Genomic DNA, 22021 nt, shown 5'->3' on the forward strand with positions numbered 1-22021 from the left:
CAAAACATGAGAAACAAAGGCCCTCATTATGACTTTGGCGGTCTTTTCACAAGACCGCCAAAGCCACCAGTACCAGAAGACAGCCAGTGCACCTGCCATAATATGGGTGGAAATGTGGCAGTATCCATGCTGACGGTCGGAGGCGCCTTGGCGGTGCTACCACCTGCACCTCCCCGCCAGAAGGACGCCGCCAGGCATATTATGACCATTAATACGGCCTGGCGGTGTCCTGCTGGTGGGGCGCTGCCAGCGGTAGCAGCGCCCCTTCCCTGCTGGACGACTTCCTTGCCAGACAAGGTAAGTTGTGCGCCCGACAGTGGAGGGGGGGGTGTTGTGTGTGGTGTCTCACAGTGTGTATGAATGTGTGTGTGTGTGTGTGCGTGTGTGAATGCGTCTGTGAGTGTTGTTGTGTATGCGTGGTTGTATGCGTGTGAGTGAATGCGTGTGTGAATATGTGTGAGTGAATGCGTGTATGAATGTGTGTGAGTGGATGTGTGTCTGGAAGTGGAGGTGAATGGGTGTATGCGTGGTGCGTGTGGGTGTGTGGGTGCATGTAGGTGGGATGAGGGCGCTGTGACTGTGGGGAGGGGTGGGCAGTCAGGTGGTTGCTGGAGGGGTGGGGATTGGGGGGCTGTGACTGTATGGGGGGGGGTCAGGTGATTGCTGGGGAGGGGTGGGGGAGATCCCTGTCATCGGTAGCCCTACCACCATGGTTTTCGTGGCGGTGCTACAGCCGCAGAAACCATGGCGGTAAGCCAGCTTATAATGCCGCTGGCGGTCTTCTGTGGAACGGCAGGTCAGAGATGACTCATAATGTGGCGGTAAGGTGATACCACCACCTTAACCCTGGCGGTCAAAATGAGGCCCAAAATGTCATACAATCCAGGGTATCAACAGGATCCATTGATTCTGAGCACTGATTTTCCTCCATTTTCACTAGAGACAAATTCACTATGATGGTGCCTGAGTGAGGATGAGAAGTGCTTGCTTGGTGCAGTCCTGGAGGTAGGCCAGAAGATGTTGGGGATAAATGGACATCCTTCATCAATCTTGATCAATACCAGTGCTAATACTAATCCCATGTTGTTCCTTGGCAACCAAATCCTGCAGCAATGTTGTCTTGGATTCCTGTGGATGAAGAATGGTACATAGACATTGACTTATGCCAAGCATTCTTCTCCATTCTTTTGCACGAGGATAGTCAATATTTGCATTTCAGTTCTAAATTAAAGTCTTCTTTTAGTGTCCAATGACACGGAAGTGTACTGAAAGACCTTCAATTTTTATTCAGGTGCTAAAGAAAGATTTGGAAAGTTTCCACCTCCACTGTAACTCAGTTTTAGTCCATTAAATTGATAACCTATTGGTGCATCAAGGACAAAAGACTGAAAACAAGAAACAATTGCATTCCTAAATCATCTTGCTAACAATGGTTGTCACAAGGTTTCACCCACTAAAATGCAATATTTTAGAGAGAAGTTACTTATCCTGGTTATCACATTGAAAAGGTGGCAAGGAAAGTCTCGAAAGAACATATTTCTGCAATCTTGAAGATAAGACATCAACCACCCAGAGGAAGGTGAGGATGTTCCTGGGAATAGTTGGCTACTTTCATCAGTTGATTACAAACTTTTCCCTGACTATGAAGCCTTTAATAAGGTTAACTAACAGTGATAACAAGGATCCAGTACCATTTGATGACAAATACATGAACGCCTTCCAAGAATTAAGAGAAATGTATGTATTGCACCTGCCCTTAGAAAGCCAGATTATGAGAAGGAGTTTTTCCTTTTTTGTCATGAGAAGAGTGGATGATCGTGCTGATGCTTACTCCAAAATCTTATTTTGTCTGCTATGCTGGACCCAGCAGCTATAGCTCTTCCTGGTTGTCTGAAGTCAGTTGCAGCTGTTTATCTCACAATTGAATAACGTGAAGACATTTTCTTGGGTCATACACTTATTGTGTTTGTCCCTCATTCAGTTGAAATCTTGTTGACTCGTATCAAAACTCACCATATGGCAAACAGCTGCCTCACAAGATACGAGAAAACGTTATTAGCAACTGAAGACATTTCAATTAGAAGGTGCATTACCCTGAACCCTCCAACGCTACTGCTGGTTTCTGACAACAATGAAGATGATGATGAAGACCCAGAACTGTATTCATGTTACAAAAGTGTGTTCCAAGTCAAGACCAGATATCAAAGATGAAATGGCTCTGAAAATGGCCTCTTGGAATGGTTGTTCTGACTTTATTTGTAGATGTTTCTCATCTAAGAGACCATCTAGGAGCATAAAAAGCTGTTTATCATTGGAAAGCATCATACTTGTGTGGAAGATAAATTAAAAAACATGACAATGCCCATTATGAGAAAACAAAAATAAAATGTGTGCATGTGTGTGTGTGTGTGTGTGTGTGTATGCGTGTGTGCAGACACAGTTGCCCTCTTGACCAGTGCTCCTCTCTTCAGTCACTTTTCAACCCTGGGTGAATGCAAAATATCAATTCCCACTTTGAGGCATTTACTGTTCCTGCACATTTCTTACCTTATATCACTTTACAAGACTAAACTGGTAAGCAGTTTACATTCTATCATGTTTTGGAATCCTTGCTTGAAATTTGTTGCCCATCTGTTAAGCTATAGGACATTTTGTTTGAACAGGCCTCCTCTTATGAGGAACCAGATGTCCTCTAAAAGTGGAGATTTGTATATTTACTACCTGGGTTTTCAGTTCTCAGGAGGAGCCTGGTGGCTGATGTTCTCCATCGGTCAACACACTTCCTCGACACGTCTAAATAAATGTGTGTTGAAGTAATACCTAAGTAAAGTGGTGTTTTCTTCTTCTACATTTGTGTGCAATGGGCAATCTCCATGACATTACTGATATTTTGCGGGTTCCAAATTTTAACTCCCTCTGACGGTATCATGTTAATGTTAGGTTATCCAGCTTATCCCAAGTTTCACCAATAGCACCCTTAATCACCAACGCTTTCAGCCTAGCTTTCAGCCTAGCTCTCAGAGATTCTGCTTCTCGGTGCTGAGTATCTGCTAGTCTGCACTCGTGAGCAATTAGGTGCCCCTGTAATTGCTTTTTTACCACATAGACCTTATCCAGGCAGATTCCTCTTATAACCACCTTCAGGGCCTCCCACTCATTCATTCTCATAGCCGCAGAGCCCCCAGTTATCTCTGGCATAATCATAAAGCTCAGTGGGGCGATCCACCAGAAACACCTCCTCCTTCAGCATATCGGGCAGCATTCTGCAGATTGATATGCCTACCCGCGTCTCCTTCCGCCTGCTTTCCAATGACATGGGGAAATGATCTGACAAAAACTTGTCCAGATATCTGAGAGCCTTGAGTCTATGCATAGCTAGGCCTGCAACTAAAATACAATCCAACCAACATTGCAAGTTCTGCATCAGAGAAAGACAAGGAAATTCCTTAGATGCCAGGTGGAGAGCCCGCCATATATCTACAAAGTCTGCATTTAGCATGACATTAACCAAGGCCACGTCACTCCAGGTTTGTTGCGCGTCTTTGGCGGCAGGCAGTCCATCATACCGTCCAAGACACATTTGCAATCTCCTGGCCAGAGTGTAGGTGCCACCACACACTCTGTCATTAAGGTCTGGACCCCTTAATAAAAGCCCACATCATCAGTGTTCAGAGCATATGTGTTGAATATGCCTTTCCTTCCAGAGTACCAAATAGTAGAACATAGCAAACATCTAAATCCTTCTCAAAGTAGCTGAGTCTAAATCAATCCCTTGTGCTATCCAGACCAATGCCCCCCGGCATACTGGCAGTAGGTGGCTGAGTACACCTAACTCCTCCACTTTTTCACAAGTTTTTGTGATTCTCCTGCTGTAAGGTTGGTCTCCTAGAGGCAGGCAATGACAGCATTATTGCGCTTGAGGAATGTCAATACCCTGTGCAGCTTTGTAGAGTTGTAGAGCTTTAGGAACATGTACATTCTACGTAATAAAGTGATAACTGTTTGCCCTGACAATACACTCCAAAGTAAGGATGTACCAAGGGACTGCAGGAACAATGAAAGTGCAACAGCGAGAAAGCCCCTTCTAGTTCAGGAAAAGAAGAAGGCAAGGAGCGCCAAGGGAGTCAATGCGAGAAATAGCATGCTGTGGAGACATAATTAACACAGTCATATCCTATCATATGAATCAAGTGTGCAGTTCCAGTAATTATGGGAAGCTTGACCCTCTGAGGTTCAGTGTGCTTCTCCCAAGGTGGCATACTTCATCATCGGGCCATGCTCCTTGTCAGACAGGCACTTCCTGGGTTGTGGACGCGGGTCGATTCTCTGCAGCCTTTCAAAAAGGGCAAATGCATATGTAAGGAACTCAGCATCTCTGCAATTACCCAGGGGGCCCAATTCAGGAGGCCATTAATTCATGCAAGTAACGTGGGTTGTCCCAATTAATATATTTGGTTTAGAGATACAACACACCATGGGTGAGCATCACAAAATTAGTTTCGGGGCTTCACCAAGTAGAGTAGGAGTACCCTCTTTTTGGTCCTGATGAATTGTTACCGATCCTTGGTGGGACACCCAAGCAAGAAACATGTTGACCATATTTTGTACCTAAGGAAAATTATTTCTGATTTGGTTCAATTGCTTAGATTTCTTAACAAGGACATGCCGAAAAGAAGTCCTGAGGACACATTTATTGCTTGAAGTTTTCCAGCTTCATAACCAACATGATAAAAGATCTCTGGCAGCGCCTGCCCAACGGGGAGCATGGCCCGAAGCATACCACCTTGGTGGGTGAGGGTTTGTGCATCCTTAAAAGGATGTTCGGTGACCCGTGAAAAGCACACTAAACCTCAGTAATTAACACACCACAACGTAAAATAAACATCCCCTCCCAGCAACTCACCCCTGCAAACATATATAATCCAAACAACTCTGGACCTGATTTAGAGTTTGGCGGGTGGGTTACTTCGTCACAAACGTGACAGATATCCCGTCTGCCGTATTACGATTCCCACTCAACTTACTTCTGGGCTCAGTTCCTGTTCAGCCACAGTAGCCTCCATTGGGGTGTCAGAGGCTCCCATCCCCACCCCCGTATCCACAGGGGACAGTCTCTCCAACAAAAAGCACAGCTCATGTCATTCAGTTCCATCTTCCTGAATCAACACATGTAGAGTCCCATGAACCTCGACTCCAGTTGCTCCCTGTAATTCATGTTGTCATCCAGTCTGCAATTGTTGCCATTGACCAGTGCCACATGGTGCACCTAAATTACAATGTCCAGACCTCCTTGAGTCAATCAAAGAAATGAGTTATACCATTTACTGTCACTTGGATTCTCCCAGGGTCAAGGAGCTTATACTCTAAGTTCAGAGCTTACATTTTTTGCTTGATGTTTAGGAACATCTTTTTCTGAGTTTGCGATTTGTGAGTGTAGTCCAAATATATAGCAGTTTTGTGGTTCTCGTGTTGTAAGGGGCCCCTTTCTCTGGCATCCCTCAGGATGCAGTCCTTATCTGTTTAGTGAAAAATCAATGCAATGAGTGCTCTACTATGACCCGCCAGAGGAGGTCAAGCAGCCAGCACCCTATTTGCATGCTCCACCGAGAACAGCGTGGGCGACCCTGCAGCCACTGAGTCCCCTATATCCAGTCCTCTAGGCACTGCTCAGCAGAGCAGCCTTCTACACCCTCAGGGAACCCCAACATTTAGATGTTGTTGCATCGTGAGCACCCTTCCGCATCCTCAGCTTTGATGTCCAATTGTTTCAACACCATCTCCATCCTTGCCATGATTTCCCTGGGGGCCCTGACCAACGTATGGAGTTCTGTAATTGACTCCTCAGCTGCTAGGACCTTATCCGCTGCCAGGACCTTATCTGCTACCTTCCCAAGGTCAGCCCAGAGGAAGTTCACGTCTACAGAGACAGTCTCAATTTAGCCATCCTGAGCCGTTCACGAGCTCTGTATTGCCACCAGAAGCTCTGCCCCCATCGATTCCCCCGGCGGGAGTCCTTCTCACCACGTGGGGACCAGTGACTGCATCGGAGATAAGGTGTATTGGGTGATAGTTTTCCCCTGCTGGGGTTCAGCCACTATGTATCTGCCTATTCCCACCCAGCAGACACTGTCCACTGTAAGCTGCCATCCCCCACACACCAATTGTGTCCAATTGTAACTTGTTCCTCTCTGGCTCAACACAAGGCTAACACCAAGAGTAGCTCCAAGGGTATGCAAATGTTAGTGAGATATAAGCCAGTCCTTGCAATATGTGGCCCCCCATCCCCGAAAAGCAGAGTCTACATGGAGCCCCCTGTTACACCCCAAAGCAGCCAACTGGCCGATGTCGGTCTCCCAGCTCACCCCCAGTGAATGTCTGGCTTAGAGTCCAGGGGGTGCCACATAGGCCGGGGCACCAAAAGCTGCCAAGGGCAGGGCCCACGGCACACTCGATCCTCAGGGGCTGCGCTCATCCATGTGGCAGGTGGGGGAGGCCACAAAAGAAGTTTGTGTCAGCAATGGGGAAACTGAGAGAATTATTCAGGATCAGGGCAGGGGATGATAGAGGTTCTCAGGAGCATGTCCTGCCGGCTGTTTTGTCTGGCCACCCCACCAACCCTCACCCCCCCCCCAAGTTCAGATTTAGACACATTTGTTGAAGGAATATGTAGACTTTAAAGGGGCTAAAAACTGCCCAGTTTGTACTTTTCTACCTTCTTCTTCAGGTGAAGGAGACACCGAATATCAACTGCTAATGTCATATAGCCTTTTTTCTAATTGTTTTAAAGCATATCTTTATTGTCATTTTAGGCATAAATGTGTGCATCATCAAGTGCCATACATACCAATACTAGCCTTCACAAGTTATAGTTTTTAACAGGTATGACCACATAAGAATGCCTTATACAGTCAGCCTACGTAGTGGCAACCTCAAGAATAAACAACTCAATAAACTACAAGCAAGCACCAAATGCCTCAAGTGTAAAAACACAAAGTAAATCAAGATAATCACTTTTTGGTTGAAACAAACCTTTAATAGCTCATGTAACATCCATCAGAGGGGCTAGTTGCCTATGTCACCCAGTCTTGCACTTAGATGTGATTCCCCATTGGGGAAATGGCCCATATCATGAAAATCATATTCCCAAAACAGGGCGTGGAATCCCTCAAGCTAGGCATGTTCACAGCACCTCATGTCAGTAGTGGATTCCACTTTCTCTACATACGTATCCCACACAATCTCAATTACCACTCCACCGGCTCATCCTGGCCCAATGTGAGTAATACAGATCGAGCCAACTCACCCTTGTTGAGATCTTGTACCAAGTTTCTGATCATCGGGGCAAAAGGAGATTTCCATGACATTGTGATGTGTTGTTTAAACAGTGTATATGTTAAGTCTTAAAATGTACACAAGTACTTGCCATTTTTGATCATGTGATTATGACCAGCGAACAGAGACATGGCATGGGTGACAATCTCTTTCTCCTACAGTCAGACACATTTTTCATCACCTTATGCCATGCCCATTGTTTTACTGGACAATCGCACGTGCCAGCATATGGGCAGGCAGAGGATGCACCCTAGAACATTCAATGTATGCGTATTGGGGTTAAATTAGTCTAATGAAAGTAATTACATTCAGTATACTTAAATCTTGGGTATCTTGACACTCTTAATATGTTCTAAGGCAGTCACCTAGTTTTTATGAGACAAGTCTTCCCCCAGGTCTCCCACCCATTTACTTCTGATCTCTAGGCCCCTGGCATTACGTTGTACTAGCAGTGCAATGTATAGTATGGTACTTGCCTGCTGACCATGCTTCTGGGTCAATAAAATTTGCAGTGGTCCAGAGATCATAGGCACTGATTGTCAGCTATGATGTAACTGGCGTACTAAAGCCAGTGAGACATTGTCCCTGTGGTACCATAAGTCTCACATAGTTTGGAAACGTGTGCAGGACGCTGTCCCTGCATAAATCTTCCATTAACTCTACCCCCACTTCAGTCCACACCCTAATACTGTGAGTCCTTGTCAGGCCTTTGATCTCAAACAATGTCCATATAAGCAACTGGGGAGTATACAGTTTGGCTGCCCACAGGCGTATATGTAGTTGCTCTAGCATATTTTTGTGACTTTGTCAAGACTATTAGGAGTGGTGTCACCCTTGCCTCGGACTAGAAACCAACCAATAATGGAGCCTCCTTGAGTTCCCTCATCAATCAGAATTCTCTGTGTTGAGCGCAGTGCCTACCCAGCACATTGGCCATTGTATCTGCGCCACTGCATTGTACATCTCATAATTCGGCACCCCAAGTCTTCCTTCTGAGACTCCAACCCTCTTTCTACTAGTTACCAGTTTTAGGTCAGAGAGGATGGTGTGTAGTTCCTTAAAGAATGCCTTAGCAAAGAGACCAGTAGGGCCACAAAGAAGTAGAGAACTCACTGCAGAAAGAGCATCTTTGCTATCACCACTTGACCCATTGGTGAAAGTGTAAGGCCACCCCAGAACACCGGGGACTGACATGCAGATGTGAACACTCTCCTAAGACTGCTGCTAATGAGATCACTCTCCTCAAGATAGATATTCACCCCCAGGCACTTAAAAGTGCCAGGCCTCCTCTCTAGCCTTTCATAGCAAGGGTTCACCCTCTGTACTCGCCCTCCCTACAATGTAGGGGTAATAGGCATAATTTAGTCAAATTTACTTTCAAACCAGTCACCTACCCTAATTCCTCTATTAGGGCCATCAAGCTTGGAAGGTAGTCTTTGCTGATGCTTGTGATTTCCACTCAGTACTCGCAGTGCAGTATTCTTAGTGATCAGGAAATATGTTGAGTGTGGTCACCATCTTTCTTGTAATGTTTGTGTTAGTATATTTAATAAGCAAGAGTTCCTGTTGCAATATCTGTCGGATTTCTATGTTTTGCTGGAAGATCTTAGTTGCTGAATAATCTGAGCATTCGGTAACCTAGAGTAAATATCAGAGTATAGTTGCACAAAGTAACCCTAATTCAAAACTGACTAAAAGGGAATATGAGTGCAGTTTGAGTAAAGAAGAGCATGGGTTTGGTTAATTAATATAATGAGAAGAGAGTGAAAATCTTTAAAGACTTCAAGGATGAGAAGAAAATTAGAGAACAGACCAAGGCTGAAGAGGAATTTAGGACTTCAAATTTGCATTGAACGTTGAGAATGTAACATGAGAAAAAGAGTGAATTATTTATGGTTAGTCACAAACCCACTGAGTTAGGTCAATAGAGTTTGTGAGAGAGTGAATGTGAAAGATGTTATGTTGTTACTGGTGAGTTTCAAGTTAGTGAAGAACCAGTACCTAGAGGAATTATTATTTGTGTGGTATGACTGCTTACTTCAACCTACCTTGTAATTGGGTAGATTCCTGTTATCTTGCTTTAGTATTCCCAAGTATTTAGCACATAAATGAAAGTGGGATAAGTGATGCTGTTGGTGTGAAGTGGGTGAAACTAGGTTTTGAGCAAATTTTGCAAGATGCATTACAGGCTATAATTTTAACTATTGTTGTGGCTTTGAATGATGTGAAAATTAGTAAATCATCTAAGCCTTTTGAATAGCTTGCATCTAAAATGGCCAGCACACTAAGAAAATTAAATAATGAATTAATTGCAATGCCTCCAATGCAATTGGAGAACAAATGAGCAGTGCGGTTTGTAAACTGAGTCGTCTGGGGCACTAAGCAGCAACTTTCCCTTGTGAGATTGTTCTCTGTGTGCCATATGGGCGCAATTTGAGACTGCTTGCCACCTGAGTCTCTTCTATATCCCGATTTACTTTCTGGGTGATAATGTCAAAGCAGAATTTCTATCCCGCCTCCTGGGGGTTGAAGATACTGGCAAGGATTAAGCAAATGAGGAAATTGAAGAGTGTATTATTGCAAAAGTTGATGATCAAATAATTTGTTCCGATGTAAAAGTATGGTGTAAACGTGTGAAGGAGGATAATGTTTTGAGTTAGGTTATTACGTTGGTGAAATCTGGTTGGCAAAGAGAAATAACACTAGAAGTATCACTGCAACCTTACAGCAAAGTGGCAGATGAGTTGTCTCTGGAAGGTGATTTGTTGATCAGAGTTGAGAAACCGGGTCCACCGGTATGCTTTCATCAGCTAATTTTGGAAACGGCACATGTAGGACATCTTGGTAGGAGTGCGACCAAGCGAAGGATAAGAAATGATTTTTGGTGCCCAGGAATGGATGCAGAGGTATAGAGGCTAGTGAGGAGTTGTGTTCAATGTTGTTATAGTGACAAACATTGGGTGACTGTTGTTCCTACACCTGTGCCTTTCAAAACTCCTGGTAAAGTGTGGCAGATAATTGCTGTAGATTTTTTAGGACCCTTCATATCTTACCTCCCAGGATGAGATATTGTATAGTGTTGGTGGATCATTTATCAAGATATAAAGAAGTGCAAGGTGTGTCGGAACCCAATTCCGATTCAGCGATTCGTTTCTCTTAAGAAGTGTTTTCTAGGAAGGGGACTCCAGAGGAATTATTCACTGATAACGGAGTTCAGCTTACACTGGCATCTATGACAGAGTTTTTAGACAACTGAGGGGTAAAGCATTACGCACACCTTTGTACCACCTACAAGCCAATAGAAAAGTTGAAAGGTTCAACAGAGTGTTGGTAGAATGTATACAGAGTGCTGTGAAGTCTAAATTGGATTGCAAAACTGCTATAAGAGAGCTGGTTTGGGCGTATAGATCCATGCCTCATTCGATTACAGGGGAGGTACCATTTGAGCTAATGAGAGGGAGAAAAGTGGTGTCTTCATTATGCCCTTTTTGGAAAGAAGGGGTGATGGGTCAAAGTTGCGATGAGACTGTAGCTTGTGACAGTGCTAAATTGCTGAGCTACAAAAATAGTGTTGCTTGGTGTCAGAGAGAACTGACAATTCAAAATATGACTGTCAGGGAAATTAGAATTGAGGTAGGTGATGTGGTACAAATTAAAGATCCTGTTTTGCTAAGAAAAGGTTCTTCTAAATTCTGAGACCCTGTCAGAGTGATGGAAGTAAGAGGTAATGCTGCATGTGTATCAAATGAACAATGGTAGAATATATCAATGGTTGCCAAGGTAGGAAGACGTGATGTTTTAAAATAATAATGAGTGTTGTGAGAAATCCAGAAACTTCTTGGCAAAGAAAGAGTGATATGGAGAGCAAAGCTAAGAGTTCCCCAGGCACTCCAGAAAATTATGATTTAAGAAAAAAGTGTTTCATTTATCAAATTGCCAAAGAGATATGCTGATTGATCAGTTTATACGGTTTAATATCATTACACTGTCTACAGTATTTTAATATATACATATATACATTTGGTATTTGTATAATTGTTTTGCTTTTATTTATCTTGTATCTATTGTTTATCTTTTGTTATGGTTCGGTATTGCATATATAAGGGTACGTTTATAAAAATAAAAAAAAATAAAGGGAAAAGATGTGTGGTTATTGAGGATAGGATGTTTTTAGTTTCAGTATATATGTGAGGTAATAATTTGCTGTGAGGCTATTGGTTCCTGTTGTGTTCTATTATAGAACCAGGCTTGTATGTATTTGAAATAGTGCGGTCATTACATCTCCTGAGGCCCTGTACAAGCTGTCTTCATAAAGCTCTGCTACAATAAAGGATTTGAAAATAATATTCAATGTTGATGTTTATTGGCTGTTACTGCAATAGGGTTCCAGGTAGGCAGAGTCAGCTGTCTCCCTTCTCCATAAATGTGCCCCTGTGCCGTTTCTTTGATTTCCCTCACTTGGAATCCATTGTGAAGCCACATACAATGTTTGACTTGAATCATCATAAAGAGGAAGGACATTTTGTTGCAGTGATTGAAAATGAACCAATTCCAGCAGGTCAAGGTGTGACCTGGCCGCAGAACAACACCTACACAATGAGTGTGTCCTGGAAGCAGGGCCAGGGGCAAAACCTTCACAGAAAGTATCAGTAGCTGATGACCTCCTGAGGCTTCCATGCTGCTTGCATCGTCCTGCCCTTCTTCTGCACACGGCTGGACTTGCCGTAGCGGGCACCGGGCGTTTTCCCAGGGGGATGGAAGGGTAGGGGCTGGTTTGCAGAAGAGGGGGCCGGTTTTGCACACCCCCCACCCCAGGGTTGGTCTGACAAAATTACCGGTGTTGCTTTGGGTTTCCAGTCTGGCCCTGCATCTGCAACAGATGATTGTGTGTTGTGCATGTATTAGCACGCAGTATCTACCATTCTCCTGCAACTAGTGATTGTGTGAAACACGTGTCAGTACTCTGCATTTGTTGCCCTCCTTCAGTGATTGATGATAAAGGACAACCTGTGTGCTGCATCTTGCATCCTGCATCTGCTTCCCTGTTTTTGATCCCCTGTGAATGTCTGCTTCATTGAGTCACCACACATAGCTACCCCTGCCTCAGGCTGTCCTTGTTCCTGGCCTAGACTGTAACTTCTGCTTCCCCCTCTGACCTCCAAGAACTGTTCGAGATCCACCTATCAGAGCTGTTCCCCCTGCACATCTATGGAAACACATTCGTCAATGTATCAAAATTCCAGTAGTGGAAGTGACATCACATAGATCCCTTGCACCATTCTACATCCCCAAGAGCCTCCTGCTGATGCTGAAGTTTTAAGAAAGAGGCAAGAAACGAAATACACAGAAAAAGAATAGGGCTGTTTGAGGACAGTTATTTTCTTTTTCTGCCACCCCTTTTTGTCCCCTGACAGGGTAGCAAGGAAAGTTCCAAGGGTACAAGAGAACATTTGAGAAGCGAAGTCCTCCAAAACGCAAATAACCAGGAAGAGATATGCTATGCTGAACATCGATATCTCAAATTTGATTATCTCAGCCCAGAGGTGCTACGCGGAAAGAGGGCCTTCTTTTGAGTAAAAAGAGAACTTTGAATATAGATTGTAAGAACATCTGGTTATCCACTAAACATCAAAGTCTAAAAGGGGGACATGTAAGGGAGAAGTACTGTTTGTGTGTGTGGGTGGGGAGGGGGTGAGCGGTTGAAGTCATAGGGCCTTCCGAGTTCCTCGTAATATTGCAATCCATGCATAAACTCATAAATTTACCCAGGGGTCGGAATTAAGAGTTTGAAGGTATTAAACACATTGGATAATTTTAGAATGCATTAAATAACTCAACCTTCATTAAATATCGGCAGGTCAAGCCTGCCAAAATTTTAACAAGGGAATACATATGGTATTTACTGTATCATGCAGATATTGGTGCATTAAACAATCAAATCCATGTTATTCATCATTAACTGGTAATCGGTGTTATTTATCACACCCGATAAATAATGTACCCTGTGGTATTGGTTTTTACCTGGGGAGCTAAATGTCTTAGCTCATAATCAGGCTCTTGGTGACCAAAGCTAAATATAGGCATATGTTGGGAAGGGGCTGCGTATTTCTTTAAGGATGAGTTTCACCTGAGTACCCAGGCCCAATTCACAAAGCGTTTTCTGGAAGTAGGTGTGTCCTACTCCAGGGTTAAATGTGGTTTGGTCATAAATATCCAGGTTTCCTTGAGTAACTGTGTTTTGCTTCGAAAATATTCATAGAAAAAGCTTAGGTAATCAAGCCTGGATGTTCAGATGTAACTCACATCTACAGCTTGAGTAAAACTCACTTACTCATAGAAAAGGTTTTGTAAATCGGGCCTGGATTTTAAAGCCTAACTCACACCAAAGTCAGGACTAAGGGCCAGATGTAGCAAAGGGTTTTTCCCATTCTGTGTCAATGGGAAAATGTGTTCGTACATATGGCCCTAAGACACATCACAGAAGAAACTTTGGGACAAATTTAATAGCCACCTTAGCAGCGCCATAGCGGATTATTTTGACACTAAGACAGCGCTAAAGTGGCATTTTCCCCGCGCCATATTTACAGTGGTGCAATGCATGCATTGTACCACTTTGTAAACTCTTGTGTTACATTATTCCTGCACCAGGCATAATGTATGCAAGGGGGACATTCCCATGTTAGGGGGACCGCAAAAATGCCACAAGGAAATCAAAGAGATTTCCAAGGGCTTTTTCTTTTTGGCAGTTTTAACACCTGCTCAGAGCAGGCGTTAAAAGGGGGCATGCCATTGTCTATGATGGGCCCCTACGTACACTGTAGGAGTAGCACCAACATTTTGGCGCTACTCCTGCGGAGTACATCAATAGCAGGAAAAAAAAAGACTCTATTGCCCCCTACCCAGCGCCATGGTGTGCCGTACATGGTGGCGCTAGGGGAGCGCTAAGGGAGTGCAAGGAAAGTGGCACTGCACTGAGGGCCATATTTATACTTTTCGACGCACAACTGCGCCAACGCAGTTGTGCGTCGAAAAAGTTAACGCCGGCTAACGCCATTCTGAAGCGCCATGCGGGTGCTGTATTTATACAATGACGTTAGCCGGCGTTAGCCGGCGGCGCTGCCTGGTGTGCGTGAAAAAAAATGACATACACCAGGCAGCGCCGGCGTAGGGGAATATGGAGCTTGGGCGCCGAAAAATGGGGCAAGTCAGGCTGAGGCAAAATTATCGCCTCAACACGATTTGCGCCATTTGTTTCGACTCCCAACCCCCATTGAAATGACTCCTGTCTTAGCAAAGACAGAAGTCATGCCCCCTTGCCCAATGGCCATGCCCAGGGGACTTATGTCCCCTGGGCATGGTCATTGGGCATAGTGGCATGTAGGGGGGCACAAATCAGGCCCCCCTATGCCACAAAAAAAAAAAAAAAAAAATCTTACCTGAACTTACCTTAATGTCCCTGGGATGGGTCCCTCCATCCTTGGGTGTCCTCCTGGGGTGGGCAAGGGTGGCAGGGGGTGTCCCTGGGGGCATGGGAGGGCACCTCTGGGCTCCTTCCGAGCCCACAGGTCCCTTAACGCCTGCCCTGACCAGGTGCTAAAAAACAGCACAAAAGCGGCTGGACGTCATTTTTTTTGACCCGCCCACTCCCGGGCGTGATTTTTGCCCGGGAGTGTAAATACGGCGCACATGCCTCTGAGTCAATTTTTTAGACGGGAACGCCTACCTTGCATATCATTAACGCAAAGTAGGTGTCCACGCTAAAAAGTGACGCAAACTCCATGGACTTTGGCGCTAGAAGCGTCTAACGCCAGAGTATAAATATGGGGTTAGTTTTGCGTCGAATTTGCGTCAAAAAAACCGACGCAAATCCGGCGCAAACGGAGTATAAATATGCCCCTGAGTGCTGTGCCACTTTCCTTAAATGTGCCCTTTTGTGCGATAGGCCCTCTATCTTTTCTCTCTGTTCACCTTCCAGTTGTCCTGCATTTGGTTAATGGTTTTAGAAGAGACATTAGAAATTAGAAGATTTTAAGAGTTTGAAGGGTGTGGGGCCATAAGCCGAGAGATTGTGGCCTGAATGCAGTAGGAGGTATTTTCAGACATCTAAATGGGGTTTTACTTAGTGAACAGACATTGAGAATAATTTAAAATGCCTTAAAAGCACTGTTAAGGTATTTTGTACGTTAGACACCCCTTGCCTGAAAGGGGGGCACTCACTTCTGATCTATGCATACTCTGCCTCCTAAAAACTCAGTGCCAATGAAGGCATCTTCCTTTCACTGTCTCTTGGTGTCTGTTTGTATAAAAGTACCCAGGCGCGGCCCGTCCTTTAGGGGGGAGGGGCCTCGTCCCCCCACCTTTTGCCCCTCATGAAGAGTGTCTGTCAGGCTGAACAAAGGTCAGCCTGACAGACACTCTTCATGTTCAGGTCAGGCAGCCAGGAGTGAGACATGCGCGATTTGCGCCCACACTCCTGGCTGCCTGAGCTGAACTTTGCTGGACTGAGGAGGTCACAGCGCCTATGGGCGTGACCTCCTGGGCTCAGCAAAGGTGCCTCGAGGCCCCCCCCTCGTCACCTATGACACTCGCCCTGGGCGCTTCAGGTTTAAGCCCTGAAGCGCCCAGGCCGAGTGTCAATCAGTGACACTTCGTCACAGAGTGGGGTGAGGTCAGCAGTCTCACTGACCCCATCCCACTCTGTGACGAGGCTGGGACTGCTGCCTTCCCTCAAGGCAGCAGCCCCAACCCTCCTGGGACCTCGAGGCTGAAGGTAAGTGTGTGTGTGTGTGATGTTTTAAAATGAATGTTTGGTGCGTGTATGTTTGAATGTTATGAGTGTTAATGGATGTGCATGCGTGCGTGCGTGAAAGAATGAGTGTGTGTAATGTTTTAAAATGAATGTTTGGTGCGTGCGTGCATGTTTGAATGTTATGAGTGTTGTTAATGGATGTGCGTGCGTGTCTGTGTGTGAAAGAATGTGTGTGTGTGTGTGTGTTTGTGCTTTCCACCCGCCCGCCCCCTCCCTCCTAAAGCTGCCGGTCACCACTGAATGTAAACACACTTCTCATCTGTCCCCCAATGTACTCCAGTGGCGTAACAAAGGCCCTACAGCCCCCGCAGTGCGGGGAGAGGGAGGCTGCGCAAGCTCCAGGGGGTCCCCTTAGGACAATACCCTGTCCACGGGCAGCATGCCCCTCACTGGGTCAAGGGGGAAGGAGGCCCCCTCAAGGTACTTTGCAGGGGGCCCCCTCAAGTTTCGTGACGACACTGATGTACTCCCTCCAGTTACTGCACAATCAATTCACATAACCTACTGATGCAGAAGTCGCGGATTCACTCCTCAGTGCACGTTTTGACGTGTTTTTGCATTCCACTGAACTACAGTTCGTCAATTATATTTTCTGTAAAAAATAACTGCGAGTGTGAGAACTGGGGTCGAAGCTACAGAGTGGAGAATTTGTGTATGTCCAACCTAAGCCTGAAGCAGTTGCCGTCTTCTCCGCACAGCCACGCTCAGCAGTCTGCCTGGATAAATACAACTCTCAAAGACCCCAAAAAACGGAGACTGTACAAACCTTCCCTGCTTGTGAACTTGGGGCGTCACATTGTATGAGGCTCAGGGGTCAACTGACAGCCAAGCTGGCGCCGTGGGAGCCCACTGCTGGCAATCTGTTCCAATCTGTTTATCGGTGGCTTGGGCCTGGCAAGACAGGCCTTGGCCACTTGCCAGCAGCCATCATAGAATGTGGTGCGCATGATGTTCCGCTTCCTTGTGTGGCCTGCTTCCGCGCTGGCGTGCTTTGAAGCACAATCATTGGCATAGGCCATATCACAAGATATGGTGCACTGCGCTGGCACACAAATTGCTGCCTAACGTCAATGCAGGCACCTTTGCACCATGGTACAAGGGTGTCTTGGTTGTTGTCAGTATTCCTTCGGTGCAGGAAGGGATACCTTCCTGCACAAAAACAATAAAGAGGCATTTTCCTCTTTCTATGTGTGCTGCAAAGCTCAGCACACATAGAAAGAGGAAACGAGTAGAAATAAATAATTTCTCCTTTTTGTGCCTGCCCCGGGGAGGCATACAGTTTGGTTGCATTCCCAGGTTTACAGAATCTTGTAAATCTGGGAATGTGCCAAAACCTATGGGTTTTGCATGGGAAAACCCAATGCAATGCCCATGGTACGCTCCCTGATGGAGTAAAAGGCAATACAGCGACTTGCACTGCGCTGCCTTACACCATATTTACGAGGCCATGTAAAACCATGCAAAGTGGCTTAGCGTGGCCTTTTAGATATGGGCCTGCACAATGCGGTGCCAGTGCGTCACAAAAAGTGAAGCACCAGCGGTTTCATGGGGCTTGTAAATATGCCCCTGAGTGTCAAGGGAGGGGTCTAGCCTGGCTATGCTCCACGCAGCTTGTTGTAGACCACACACACATGCACACACACACTTGTGTTGACAAACAACAGTTTAGAGGCGGAGCAGTGCTGATGTTGCTTACCTGTGGTGTTGAAGCCAAACAGTAATGGGCAGGAGACTGCGAACGACAAAACCCAGACAGTCAGAATCATGAGGGAGACGCGCCTGCAGGAGCTCTCTCCCGTGTTGTATTGCACTGGCATGACCACTGCGGTGTACCTAAGGGGTGAAACAGAGACAGAGAGGGAAGAGGAGTGGGATGGAGTTTCCACATGAGTGCAGACCAAGGGGGTGGAAGCAAAGAGACCAGACAAGCCAAGAATGGGCAAATATTAGTGAAAGTGAGAAGGAGAATGTGAAAGAAACAAATTCAGGGAACATGAGAGGAGTGAGACAGTGCTAAACAAAAACAGCCAGGAGATGAGGAAGAAGAGAAGAAAGAAAGGTGGACAAAGAGTGAAGAGGTCAATAGATATTGAATGACACAAGCAAAAGAGAAGTGAGGGCCAATAAAAGAATGGAGGAAAGTGTGAGAAGCAAAACCCAGCATGAGAAATAAACGTAGAGGGGATATAGAACAGAGAAATGGAGGAAGAGGAATAATTGAGGTAATTAAGAAGGAGTGATGGCCAGTAGGTGAAGTGAGAGGGGCAGGTGAAGTAACGTAAGGTGGCAGAGATTGGTAAGAAGGACGTAGAATTTAGAAAGTGAAAGAGCCACAGAGAAAAGAGAATTATATTGGAGGGGAATGGAAGGCAAACAAATGTTAAAAATAGAATAGACATTAAATGATGTCATGCATTAAGTGGTGGACAAACAGGGCAGGAGAAAAAGGAAGGATAAAACAGGAGTTTAAATTAGAGAAGGCAAAACTAACTGTAAGACACAACACATCTACAGCACATTGAGTGCAAAACCAACACTAGAAATGTCATTGTAATATGTTTTGTATACACTGTGCTGCTCATGTCCTGAGACTGTGGAGTATACAGAGACACCCTTAATTTGCTGGGTGGTGGTTACTTAAGGAGCCTGAACAAATGAATTAATTACACAAGTAAGACAAACAAATACAAGCTACAACTGCAGATCTTACAAGAGGAAATAAAGGTATTTATTGTGTGAGTGTAATATGGATGACTGTGCTGACTGGGTGAACATACACTTCATTCATCCAGACACCTTCTATGACATCATTTCTGACATCACTGATGACATCTCAAATTACGCTGTCATTCAGACCCTGTGGCCAACTCACCCGGAGGCAGCCAACACCACTGTGTGCACAGCCTTTTGTCACATGCAGGGTGGGTTGGCCACAGGCAGTGGCTTGCAGCACGGCTCTGTGTCCAACTCCCCACAGGCAGCCACCTGGAAGCAGCCAGCCTTTGGTTGTGAGTAGTGTGGGGTTAGCCGCAGGGCCTGTGTTGCAGCCAGGCCTTGCTCCAACTCCTAACACGTAGCCAACCACACTCTGTGCACAGACTTTGGCCATGTGCAGCAGTGGGGGGGTGGATTGGTCACAGGGCTTGGCCTGCTGCCAGATCCCCAGCAGGCTGCCAACCCCAAACCATGCACAGATTTTGGCATGCATAGTGTAGGGCTGACTTTTGGGACCCGGGGACCCCATCCCCTGAGGCCAAAACAATTATATTAAGGAGGGGTGTGTGTACAGCCATCTCCCAACCCTTAATTGGCCCCAGGTACCCCATCCCCTGGGGCCAAATATAATTAAACAAGGGAGGAGGGTATGCACCCGCAGTCCCTGAGTCCTAACAGGCCCCAGGAACCACATCCCACTGGACTAAAAACACAAAAAAATGGGAGAGGGTACTTGGCCCCCTCCTAAGCATTCTTATGTCCCACGGATCCCAACCCCTGAGGCCAAAATCTAAGGGGAGGTAGTGCAGCTCCTCTTCCTGAGCCTTATTAAGCACAAGGAATCCCATCCCGCTGGGCCAAACCAAATAAAAAAGGGGAGGGAGCCATGTGGCTGCCCTCCCTGAGCCTCCATAGGTCCCAGGGACCACATCCAGCAGGGTTGTTTCTTTGAGAGTGTAAGGGCTGCAGAGCCCCGCTTCCCCTAGCCTCATGAGGCCCCAGCGACCCCATCCCCGGGGCTGTGTTATTTTTTTTTAAAGGGGGGGGCAGCCCTCATTAGGCCACAGGGACTACAACTCCCAGGGGCGTACATTTTTTTAAAGAAGAGAGGGCTGAGTAGACCCCCGCCCGGAGCCTCATTATGCCCGGGGACCACATCCCCCATGGTTGAATTTATTTTAAAGGAGTTGGGAGGCCCCCTGTCTCCCCTCCGTGAGCCTCATTAGACCCTGGGGAGCTTATTCCCCCAGGGCCTTATATATTTTAAAGGGCAGGGGGATGGCCCCCATCCACAAGCCTCATTATAGACTTATGGGTATTTAGGTCTTCCATGTCGATGTTCAAAACTGGTGCTCGGTAGTTCTAGGAGACGGGTCACTTGACAATTTTTGGATATTTTCTTTTTGTACATAGATGCATTATAATGAATTTGGCCACCACGCATATGTTAGTTTGGAATATATGTTTAAGGCTGATTAGTGCTCCGATGAATGAGTAAATTATGGTGCCCCGATATGAACTGAGGCATAGTAGGCTTAACTCATCTGACCCGTTTGTGATCCCTTTTGACCGTGTATTTCGTTTTTTGCAAAACGTATTTCGTTTCTTGCAATTTGTTTTTCGTTTTACACACTGGTTCTTCTGACCCTGCCGCTGTGTCCCCTGCGGCCCCACCCCCCTCGGACCCCATCGGGCCACTCCCTCCCACCTCCCGCCTCCCAGCAGCTCCTCCTTCCCACCTCCCCTTCTTAATGGTGGCCGCTGCGCGGCGCCTAGTGTGACCCCCTGACCTGCTTTGGGCCAGGAGTACACTCGGCTCCACCAGCCTGCCTCCGTGCCCCTGACCCCGCCGTTGCTGCAAAAAGAAGTTCAAGCCCTCCACCACCCGCCTCCACCTCATCCCTGGTGCCTAGTGGTAGGCGTATCTAGTGTGTTTTGTACCATGTATTTCGTTTTTTGTAAATCGTATTTCGTTTCTTGCAATTTGTTTTTCGTTTTACACACTGTTTTGAACTTTACCTGTGCCCATTTTCTGCTCCGCTTCGTATTTTTCGCTCTCATTGTGCCAGTTTTTCTTTTCTGGCTCTTGCCGGCTGCTCCTCCCTCCCACCTCTCCTTCTTAATGGTGGCCGCGTGCAGCGGGCGCGCCACTGGTGCGCCAGAGGCAAGCCCATCTGCACCCATCCGCACCTGGACCGCGCCCAGGGCCCATCCCCCTGGTCCACGCTCCTCCGGCCCCCCCAAGCGCCACTACTCCTCCACGGAGCTCCTTGCTCTCAACCCCAGCCGGCACACCGCCTGCACCCAGGCCAACCCCAGACACACACATGAACCACTCATGCCACTTCTCCTGCAAACACACCAACACCACCAACAAGCACCACAACAACACCAAACCCCCCAATCACCTCAACTGCATCCTCCTTAACACCCGCTCCGTCCACAAGCACGCCATCGAGCTTTGGGACCTACTCACCACAAACTCTCCCGACATCGCCTTCCTCACTGAAACATGGATGAACTCCTCATCAGAACCCAACATCACCATAGCGATTCCAGAAGGATACAAAATCACCCGTAGAGACCGCACCAACAAACCAGGAGGAGGAATCGCCATAATACACAGAAACTCCATCAAGATTTCCACCAACGACACCCTAGACACCGCAGAGCACCTACACTTTCAGGTACACATCAACGCCAATACCACCCTAAGAGGAACCCTCATCTACAGACCACTAGGACCCCATCCCCCATTCTGTGACAACATCGCCGACACTATCAGCTCCCACGCCCTCATCTCCACAGACTACCTACTCCTTGGTGACCTTAACTTTCACCTGGAAAGCACCCACGACTGCAACTCCATGGCCCTGCTGGACAAACTCACAAACTTCAGCCTCAAGCAACTGGTCACCTCACCCACCCACTCAGCCGGACACACGCTAGACGCCATCTTCACCTCCAGCAGCCACATCGCCTTCACTCACACCACCGAACTCCACTGGACTGACCACCACTGCGTCCATTTCTCCTTCCTGAAACCCACCACCCACCACCAACAACATCCTACCCCCTACCGCAAGTGGAACAAGATCTCCAAAGAACAACTGATCTCCAACCTCGCACAAGCTCCACCTCCCAGTACCAACGACCCCAACGCCC

General features: G+C 46.5%; 1 protein-coding gene across 1 annotated transcript in view; it reads right to left on the reverse strand.

Moving 5' to 3' along the window:
* DRD3 (dopamine receptor D3) overlaps nt 1-22021 on the reverse strand; it is an 807482-nt gene that overhangs the window by 239934 nt on the left and 545527 nt on the right. The window contains exon 4 of the mRNA XM_069202686.1: nt 17838-17974. Coding sequence (XP_069058787.1) covers nt 17838-17974 — 137 coding nt within the window. The remainder of the gene's footprint in view (nt 1-17837; nt 17975-22021) is intronic.

The sequence above is a fragment of the Pleurodeles waltl genome, chromosome 8 (genome assembly GCF_031143425.1).
Source record: "Pleurodeles waltl isolate 20211129_DDA chromosome 8, aPleWal1.hap1.20221129, whole genome shotgun sequence".
Taxonomy (NCBI): Eukaryota; Metazoa; Chordata; class Amphibia; order Caudata; family Salamandridae; genus Pleurodeles; species Pleurodeles waltl.